The sequence below is a fragment of the Pungitius pungitius genome, chromosome 1, assembly GCF_949316345.1.
Source record: "Pungitius pungitius chromosome 1, fPunPun2.1, whole genome shotgun sequence".
NCBI classification, from domain to species: domain Eukaryota; kingdom Metazoa; phylum Chordata; class Actinopteri; order Perciformes; family Gasterosteidae; genus Pungitius; species Pungitius pungitius.
In genome coordinates this window covers 32,105,466-32,116,547 of record NC_084900.1, presented here as the reverse complement: position 1 = coordinate 32,116,547, position 11,082 = coordinate 32,105,466, and the positions used below count along the sequence as shown (strand labels likewise).

Sequence of the window (11,082 nt, the reverse complement as noted above, 5' to 3'; positions counted from 1 at the left end):
TGGGATCTGAGGACAGAATCAGAGGATCACGATCACCGCAATTCTCCCGGCTCTTCTCCTTTTCCCACCCTGTTTCTTCCTCTTGTCTCCCTCGTTTCCATCCGGGAGAAGCAACATGAGAACTGATCTCAGCAACTTTGACAGTGGACGTTGAAAAACACAACACGTGTACATGTTCAGCTGCTCCAGTTAGGAGCTCCAGGACCTGCTTTGGGGGTATTGCATTCGAAGTGAAGGGTCAATGAAAGAGGTCATTTGGGACCTCCGTGGTGCGGAGGAAAATAATCCCTGTGTGTTCAGGCCTTCACTGATTTAAAGGCTACTACTTTTTCTGAGGAAACTTTGACTTTACAACTGTGTTTGGGGATCAAACACATAACAGACCATATGGTTTCATTAAGTAAATACAGTTTATTTAGTTACACCATTTTATTAAACAGAATTTTAAGACACAAACAAAACCATTTTATACAGAGAATTTCAATATCATCCCTATCAGATAGATTTAGAAGCATCACACTCACTTGGAAAGTCCTGGTTTAAATATCCTTTGTATAAAATGACCTTTGTTTTAATCCCAACATCTTGGGTGTTTATTTTATTGCCTCAGATAATTATTACTAAAAGACCCAGGGTAACTGTGTATCAAAACACAGTACGTTTCAAAGTCAATTCAAATGGAAACAAGACTCTGTTGGTGTCAATAGGAAATAATTCCAAATGCCGATGTAGAAGTATGTAGTTTGAACTGCTGCTTCTCTGCGGCTCCATCCTCTAGAGGAACTCAAAAATCTACCATGGCTCTGTTTTTCAACCGATGGCGGCCACAAGGAACAGTGCGGTAAATGTAACTGGTTTCACTGTACAAAAATAAAAGATTGTGTTCTACTGTTTCATGTACAAAGAAAAGTATAATCTTTGGGACTAATGCAGAACAGATGAAGGATAAATCCTTGGAGAGAGACGCCTGTTCTTTACTCTCCACATGTACACAGATATTACAGGATGTATGCAGAACGAACACCCACAGAGATACCTATAGTGGCTATAGCTGTTCATTTATGTTCCCAACCGAAACAAAAGCACAAATTCTCCTTTTCATTTTTCAGTCATAACGCAAATAACATTAGTGTGGGAGGAAGCATCCGTGGTCTGCGGTTTGTCACTGGCGGAGCAAAGTGTAAACTGTGTATATCAACAAGATATCTTTACAGGCAAGTTTACACACACACAAAATAAACAACGTTTGGAAGGCAATTGGAAACTCACTCTTATAATGTTTTTAAATTAAATTATTCTTAAATGAATAGTTCAACATTTTTCTTGCAGAATATGAAATGATGAATATCGTTCAGCGCTCATTCATTTAGCCAAAAGGCCACCAGCCTGGATGAGTCAAACAGTTTAATTAACACCTTTAAAGTTAATTAGCACACAAACTGCAAAAAAAATAACAAACAAGTTTTGGTTCTACAGGGAATAACATGGTGCAACTATTTTTGCACAAATTAAACAATACGATAAATGTCAGTGACTACATATTAGAGGTCCTGGTGCAAAATCTTTTTAATATGGAAGAAAATAAAGCTGGTTCATGTCTTTATTTTAAGCTAATTATCCCCCAGCTACAGTGCTTTTGATCTTCTCATTAAACCATGAGCAAGAGAGCAAATCATTTCCTAAAATGTTGAGCTATTCCTTTAAAGAAATTAATGTGAAAAACAAAATCTACAAAACATCAGTCATTTCTGTACAACAAATATAAAAACATCAAATGTCCATCATTTTGAAAGAGTAGTGTTGCTTCTATAAAGCAATAAAATTAAACCCAGTGCAAAGCGAACATTTCATAGTCTCAACTCCTCCTTCACATAATGTCAAAAAACATATATGATCTCTATATATATATATACACATTAAAAGGCTACATCAAAACAATATTTCAAAAAATCAAATAAAGACTCAACACATGAACCGTTATCCATGAGCGTTTAAATGACACTAAGAATTGAAAAATGTATAATTAACAGATCGTCATTATTTATGTTGCTTTGTTTGATGGAACAAATATCCAGACCAGAAACGATGGATTTTAACGTCTAGCTTTGATCATTTTCCAAATAAAAAGTGTTCCAATGACATTTAACTTGTAAAACCCAATCTTCTGTTATTTGTCGAACTACCTTACTTGTTTTACTCTTTAAAAAAACCCTTTTTGTTCAAAAAAGTTATATGCTTGTGCGGAGGAAAAATGTTTCCTATATTCCAATCAAATGTCATGTTATAATCATAAACATGCTATACCACCGAGGCTTACTGGTTAAACACAATAACATTCAAATCATCAACATATGTATGTTTGCCAGTAAGCAAAGCGACATAAAACAATCCAGATTTGGGCCTGGCAGGTTGACGTGCGGCCCGTCAGAGCCTGAGACAGAGAGGCAAAAGAATGCATCCCGGTCCGCCTCGGCTTGTAAAACACCCGGATAGTTTGTGGGAGACATCAGCGGTCTACATCGGGGTCTGTGGCTTTCCCCGACAACACAGAGATTTGTTTTAGGCCGGATCGAGCCTCTCCCATCCAGTCGTTCTCTCCTGTCTGTCTACAGAGTTTCTCCTTCGAGTCCTCTTCAAACGAACAAAGTGATTGACTTAAACTCTGAGTTGAGAGGAGCGTATTAGTCTGATCGTGAGATGAAATGTAAAAAATGAGATGACATTGTATTTGTAGTTGTGGATTTCTCCATATCTTTAGTCGGCATACAGTACTTTTAGCCAGTAACTAAAATTACAATCCTATTTTAAGGTGCGTTACAGCCGTCACATTTACAGTATTTTTCTTCCTAAGAAGCATCTTGAGTTACTAAAGTGGAAATATAACCTCTGAACAGGACAATGCACTTGCTCAACACAGTTGTTTTCGACGCCATTCATTTGGATCAACAGGCATCAGTTTTGATGAAAAGCACCGCGCTTGTAGTAATTTGTCGTAAATGCATTGGAAGCTAAATGACTGACAGCGGGGGGGGTTTATGCAATTGTTCAGCAAAAGCCACAACCTTCTGCTGGAGCATCTGCCTTAAATATGCCACGAGCATTTGTGCATTCCCCTCCTGCAAACAATCCTATGGGTCATAAATGACCATGCTGATCCAGCCCCGCTGGCCTGTAGCTATCAAGTAAAGCTGCCAGTCAATTGGTCAATACCATGTTCAGGAATGCATTCATTTAAAAATAAGGATATTGTACTTTTCTCTTCTTTTCGTGAGCACATTTAAAAATACTTTTATTCACTCTTCCCAGCTTTGGCTCCGGGAAGAGTCGGTAAAAAATAAAAACACTCATCTGTCTGTTCTGCACATGGAACAAACTAAACATGGAACCGATAAGGTGATACGCAAGGCAAAATACTAAAAATAGGACTACACTAATCTTCAAAAAGAATCCCTGGTTTCAATGAACCAGACCAGAAGTGTGATTTATGAGATGGAATATTTATCCAGTGATACAGGCGCTGTAATACACAGCGCTGCTTGCATCAGAAAGAGCAGATATAAGAGGGCTGCTCTCTTCCTCACACCCACCGGCCCCGCTGTGAATTAAACCGCTACTCATGTTGCCCCCTCCATCACTGCTACTGTGCCCATTCAGGACTTTGGACCCACCGCCACCCCCTCCGTAGGCCTCCTCTCGATCCCTTCCGACATTTACGTACTGGTCAAATTCATGCCTGTCCACCTCCGACCAAAACTCAGCAGAAGAAGACACCAAATTGCACGAGGGCTCGGGATTTGGAGGCTCCAGATGCAGAGGGGGCAAGTGGGGGACGGAGGAGGACGGGCAGGAAGAAGGTGACGTTTCGGGAGGAGGTGAAAGCTGCCCCAGATGTGATGGCATGTAATACGCCGCATTTGGGGCGCTGTTCCCGTACATTTGGCCAAAGTAGCCGGCGGGAGCGACGGGTTGATGTGGCATTTGGTGTGATTTGACCAGCTCGGGGAGACTCATGCCGGGCTGAGAGTAGGGAACGGGGGAGGAGGAGTCGGGTGGAGGTGGGGGGCACTTGGCAGGGCTCCTCAAGGCAATGTGCTGACTAGAGGTGTGACTCAACCTAGAACTCATGCTCAAGGTCATATTGGACTCTAAAGAATTCATCCTAATATCAACTCTGGAATCTCTACTTGGACTCAAACAGGTGCCTAAACTGGAACCACCACTTATTCCTGAACCCAGGCCGTGTGTTTCTTTACCATTTATGGAGGTATGACTGTGGTTATTGTAATTGTGGCTGTAATGTTGGTTATGGTGGTGAAGGTGATGATGGTAACCGCTCCAACCTCCCATCGCTGCCTCCTCTTGCATGTGTTGGGGGAAAAACACAGATTCCCCAGCTCTGTCCTCCAGAATATCCAGAGGGGACATCTCCGGAGTAGGCAGGCCATAGCTCTCCAGGTCTGAGTGTCCTTGGGCCTGGAAGTCCCTGAAGTGGCCCAGAGGATGCAGCAGGTGGTGTGAGTGATGATGATGTCCATAAGCAGAACCTCCATGGACACTTTCTGCACCCAAGGGGCTGATACCAGGTCCTAAACCGAGCCCCGGTGCCCCTCCCTGGGCTAAACTATGCAGCAGAAGCCCCGGCTCAACCCGCTTGAGTTTTTTGGTGGTCTTTTTACGCCGAGGCCTGTACTTGTAGTTTGGGTGATCTTGGAGGTGCTGGACACGGAGACGTTCCGCTTCCTCCACAAATGGTCGCTTATCGGTCGCACTCAGGGCCTTCCATGACTGGCCTGAAAGGAATGGAAAAAATAGATATAATAGCTTCTATTGTCCAGTAACTTAGGCAGTGCAGTAACTGCTATTAATCAATCTCACTGATTATTATTATTCTAAATCAATGAACATCATCTTCGTTATCAGGGCCATTGTCAGGCATGAGCGGTATTGACCAATGAAAAGGGTCTCATCCATCCACGGTTGTTTGTTTTACCAACAATATTTAAACACTATTATATTTAAAGGACACAACTACGCCTCAGGAATTGGTAAATAGTTATATTGCAAATGTAGTTAACCTTGTAAAGTGCACATACTAGCTTACTTTGCATAAAGGTTATAAATAGCTACAGTTAGCGTCGTTATTGCCCAATTTAAGTGTGTCAACCCAAGGATTGCCGCTTGAATTGGATGCAATGCATTAGTTACTAGTTAGGAAGGGCTCTGTTTATTAGAGTCTAAGGCTGCTAGTAAAGATTATTTTATTATTGATTATTTTCATTTTATTTATTACAAAATATCATCATCATAATCTGTTGGTGTTGGCATTTGCAATATTTTTTTGTCTAAATTGACTCTAAGGTTATTTGTAATGTGTGGTTTGAGGATGCCAGAGTGGGAGTGAGAGGGCTGTGTGTTCAAATCAAACAGCAATGAGAACTAAAACAAATCTCTCACAATGACAGCAGCCTTTGTAGCATTTCAGTCTCAACACGGTTTCATTTTAAGGGGATTGTTCTGGTGATCTGGTCAAACCAATGTGCAGACACCTCAACGGGAGTGAAACGTGCCTGATGTGCACCCAGCCGACAGGTTGGAGACATTATTTGCTTTGAATCTTTTGAGGCTCTAAAAATCTCAGCTGCGGCTCACTTTGGCGGAAGTGTCAATTTGAGACAAGGTGAAAAAATAACACGCTGCATTCTAAGATTAAAGCGAGTTGGTGAAACATTGCTACATAGATATCATTTGTTGTGCTTCTTCTGAAATCAACGTGAAGAATATTGTGTTCAGTGGCGGTTACACCTTTTGAGTTGGACATTGAAAATGATTCAGTCTATTTTGCTCACGTTGCACAGAACATTGCCAGTCAAGGTAACATTGATAATGCAAATGATTTGGGACAGTTGCAATCTTATTTTTGTGTAATCATATACATTTATGAGTAAGGCTTTTTGGACATAATTCATGAATGGTGCCCCATTGGTACGATCAGCCCCATAGAGACTAAAATATCTGAAATGGGTGGGGTTTTCACTAAGGGCTATGAATACTGGAAGAGAAAAACAGCTCAAATATTGACTTGCAGTTACATTTTCTTAAAATCCAAACATTATTTTCATACAGTACGCTTGTTCAGGTGTCTAAACTGCCTTCCCAAAACATCGTAAGACTGCTATCGTTGAATGGGGCGAAGAGCATCTTTGTCTTGAGATGCTCTTTGGAAACTGCGTGGTACATTCGGCCCGTTAGCTAAAGTCAGATAAATCCCAAAGAACGAATTGATCACAGTCAGGTGGTTCTCGCGTATGTCACCTCAAAACCTGTCAGCCTTAAGAAGATTTTTCATCATTCTGGTCTTATTTTGCCCCCATGTGTGTTGTTTATCTTACCTAGCATCTTGCTGAGCACGGCGTTGTGTAGGTCAGGGTTCTGCACGGCCAGTCGTTTCCTCTCATCTTTGGCCCAGACCATGAAGGCGTTCATAGGCCTGCGGATCCTCTGCTCTCCCCCCACAGCCTTCCCATCAGCTGTGCCTGGCAAAACACCCCCTGCTGCGTGGGTCAGGTCGGGACTCTGCCCCCCCGGACTCGGTGTCAGACAAAGCCTCCGATCTGCTCTCATCGTGTTCCCACTTCTGAGGTCATCGGGAGAACTGCAGTCGCCGGAGATGTTCTGCTCGAAACCCGGTTCGGAGTCCGAAGCAGGGCTCGGGGTTCCCGACACCCAGTGGCCCCCGAGAGCCATCCGGCCGGCATGCAAAAGGGTCTCTCTGGACAAACTGGGCTTAGCTGAATTCATTCCAGAACAGGGCTCGGAATCAGCTTTTAGTCCAAGTGGAGGTGAGCAAACGTCTGTCTCGGCTTTTTGGATTGCAACGTTCTGGAAAAAAAATGTTGCTCAAAATGTTTCAGATGACAAAAAGCAAGATCAAGAGAGGAATCTGATGGATTTGGAGCCCAAATTCCAGAGCAAAGCATCGAGATCTGAGAGTAGCTTGGAAACGAGAAAGAAAGAGAAAAACAAACAAGTTGTGGTTCAGGATATTCCCCCTGGAAATGATCCACAATGATTCTGCCCTTTCCCCCCCCCCCTCAAAAAGACAACAGTTCTTGTTTGGAGTGTGTGGTGCAGTGGTTTGCCCAAAGCTCCTCAGTCACATGGACCGCCCCACTGGCCGTCTCTCTGTCTGTCTGTCTGCCCTGTTTGAGCGTTTCAAAACTTGTGGCCAGATTTAACCGACCCATGCTGGGCATATATACCCCGCCCCGACCAATCACATAAACATACAGCCGGGGTACTTAACCAATGAGACGCCACCAGAGGAAGACACCAGTGTGTGTGTGTGGGGGGGAGAGAAGAAGGAAGGGGGGCAGGTCCAAGCGTTGCCTCCCCGTCTTTCCTCCTCCACGACCGCCACCCTTTACTCCCCCCCTGAAGCTTCACACACACACACACACACACACACACACACACACACACACACACACACACACACACACACACACACACACACACACACACACACACACACACACACACACACACACACACACACACACACACACACACACCTGTCCGCCTGTACAGGGAGATGTAATCATAGAGGTTCCATTGTTTCTGCCCCACTGAGAACGAAGCTTCTCACACACTCATTCAAGGCCCCACATGCATGCAAACCAAAGAACACACACACATACACGCAAACACGCACACACACACACTCACACACACACACACACACACACTTGCATATGCATGACACAAGCACACATCAAAATGAGACCAAGACTACACATTTATAATTACATTTGCGGACAAATTAGAGAGACAACATGAAAACACACTGATAGCATGTATTGTTTTGTGTGTCTGTTTATGTTTCTACTTGAGGGCAGGGCAGTGGTAACACAGTCCACCACCGTCCAACCAAAGCAATTAGCGGCTGAGTTTAACAACAACAAACCGAGAGAGTGAAGAAGAAGAAGTAGAAGAAGAAAAAGAAGAGGAAGAAGAACATGAAATGTAGGCATGATGAAACAATGGGTTGATTATTCAGTGTAAGCGCCGTTGCGGTTGATATAGGACGAAAAACTCAAAAATCATTTGGCGTCAGTTATTGCTTTTTTTTTTAGAAAGCCGGTGACGTTGAAACTGTTGGTTGGAGATAACAAGCGTGAAGAAGAAAGTTGGTGTAAATTTGTAAAAACACAGCAACATCAGACAGCACCACTGCAGTTGTGCGTCACATATATCAGTCACGTATCCGAACTCCAGGTTCCATCAATGAAGATGTGGCCCTACACAGCATCAGCTCTGTCAAATGGAAATAAGAGCTCACTGATTAATATGTTAGGAAAACCTTAAAAGTCAGATACTCTTTTAATGAAGTAGTGTCCACGCATAATCTGACCCACACTTCACCAATATATCGGATACAACTAATACAACTGTGTACTAAGTGAATATGAAAGGAAAAGGTTGCCTTAATGTCCTGTAATATTTTCATCCTCCTCCCTCAACAAAACCACAAAAATCTCATAAGATGAACATCGCATGTGATGAGTTTGCCAAGTACATGCCCCCCTCCACCTTCCATATAATGACGCCCTGCGCACACACACACACACACACACACAAACACACGTGCGCACAGCACGCACACTAACTTTCCTCCCCACACCCAGCTCCAGGGGAGACTGCTGCAGGCGTCTCAGAGCCTCCAACTCCAGCAACCAGGAACTGCTCCCACTTATCACTGCTGTCCCAGGCTGCTCGGGTGTGCGTGCGTGTCTGTGTTTGTGGCATCCGCTGCACCTTCTTTCATTTGACAGAATAAGAGAAACAACATGTTGACTTTATTAATATAGCTGCTCTACAAACTGAGTTTACAAAGTGCTTTGACAGACAAAAGCAAGTCAATAATTCTCTCAAGAGTGACGAGGCCCTCTTTACCTACTTTGCTTATTTATCTCAAAGTATTATTTTTCTTGGTTTATTTTTACTGTATGGATTGTTTCGGCTATTGTACAGAAAAAGCCATTCTGTAAAAATGGGTTTTAAAAAGTGATTTAGAAGGGATTACTGAATCTTCATCTCCTAAAGCAGGTTGATCCAAAGCCAAGTGGCCTTGATGTCAAAAGCACGCTGACCTTCTCAGCCAGACGGGCCCCACCTGAGGATGAATTCAACTCTTGAATCTGATTTAAATAATCCTGAATGTATGTCAATAGTCAGGGGAAGATGTCAATGGGACTGATGGGTGAAGTGATGAATTGTAATCATAATAATAAGATAAACTAATGTGTTTACCGATTTGGAGCCATCCAACAGTTGATATCACTAAGTAGCATCTAGATTTTGGAGGTGGGGGTAGCTGCATTTTTGAACAGCCTGCCCTTTTCCCCCCGTTTCCCCATTCTCTGGATGAAAGTAGCAGCTTCCCTTTCTGAATCATTTTTTGCTTTCATGTATGACAATGCGACTGGAGATGAGAAATCCCATCGCCTCGCATCCACGTGTTCTTCACGACGACCCCATCTGTTATTTAATCCGGCTTCATCATTGTCAATTAATGTCCCGTCCAGTGTAGATATGCCCACAACAAATGTGCGTGTGTGTGTGTGTGTGTGTGTGTGTGAGAGAGTGAGAGTGAGAGAGACAGTGTCATAGCACCACACCTTTGCCACAAAGGGAATTTGGCAGCAGCTCCAGACTTTGTGGCGAGAAAGAAAAGAGAGAGAGAGAGAGAAAGAAGGAGGGAGTACATGGCAAGAGCGACATTTTTTCTAGAACTCCTGATAATACACATACATAAACACACACACACACACATGCACACACACACACACACACACACACACGCCAACATTCGGGACAAGAAGCCAAGACACAATGGCAACGTAATGGGTGTGTTTACTCAAGTGTGTGTGTGTGTGTGTGTGTAGGTGTGTGTTTATGTGTGGGAGAGGTCATGTTCACACACCGTTCTATTTTTGAACACGCTGAAGGAGGGAAGTGTGTGTGATGATGGATTGGAGACACACGCGCACACACACACACACACACACACACACGCGCACACACCGTTTACTGGTCGCCACGGGAATCCCCAACCTTTATCATCCAAAGACACACACACCCACACACACACACAATTGCATAATGCTCAAGATCCAGGACAGAAACACACACAAAATCAGAGTAAGATCGACCTTTAGAAATCAGACTCATAAAACCCTCCTGAGTCCTAAAATCTAAATGAAAAAAAACTTTTTTAAGATAAGCTGTCCCAAACAACATTTATCTGCCTTATCAATATATATATATATTTTTTTGCTGGTACGTTTACAGGATAAACTTCTGGTTATTCCTCTTATACATTCACAATTCATAAACCAAAATAAAAAAAAATGATCTTGACCTTTGACCCGCAAACTGATAATTCAGCCTGAGTGGAAGGTGATTGTGGGTCAGGCAACTTTGTGATAATCCATCCAAGATTTTCACTGAAAAACACTAATGCCAGCTTTGTTTTGTTGTTCATGTCTCACTTTTACAAATAATAGACTTACAAATAAGTCTGTTTTTGCTTTGCTTGTCTTAGACGCCTGCAGCGTCATTTATGTTTATACGTGATTCTTTATGATCCAAAAATACATGGGCGCGTGAAGAAGTCTTTTTCCCTAATTGCCTTTGAAAGGGAGGTTTATGCAAAGCTTTCCATGCCGAGCTGATGAAAGCCACTCCAACATTTGATTGAATCATTTCACAAATGTCAGCAAAATTGTGAAAACTACACAAATTATTTTCAGAACTGCAGTAAAAGCTCCTGAACAACTTAGATGTGTTTTGTTCTCCATACAAAGCGTACAAAACAACCCCTAAATTAACCCCTGAGTCTTTCAAAAGCTGTATTAAAAACTAAAGATTAAGGGTTAATGTTATTATTTATGTATTTGTATGAATTTCACATGACATCGAAAAAAAACATTTCGGTTGGAAGAGACAACAAAAAACACAAGTGAGCAATTGCCACTTAATTTAATGAAGCTCAATGAAGCCTCTGTAATTTGCTCTTTCTTT

General features: G+C 42.6%; 1 protein-coding gene across 1 annotated transcript; it reads right to left on the bottom strand.

The window, feature by feature from the left end:
* Positions 1 to 428: 428 nt before the first annotated feature.
* On the bottom strand, positions 429 to 7,216 carry sox18 (SRY-box transcription factor 18). Its single transcript, XM_037480797.2, has 2 exons — positions 6,390 to 7,216; positions 429 to 4,790 (listed from the first exon to the last, which is right to left on the bottom strand). Exons 1-2 carry the CDS (start codon positions 6,796 to 6,798, stop codon positions 3,499 to 3,501), a joined length of 1,701 nt encoding a protein of 566 aa, XP_037336694.2. The 5' UTR covers positions 6,799 to 7,216; the 3' UTR covers positions 429 to 3,498.
* Positions 7,217 to 11,082: the final 3,866 nt, after the last annotated feature.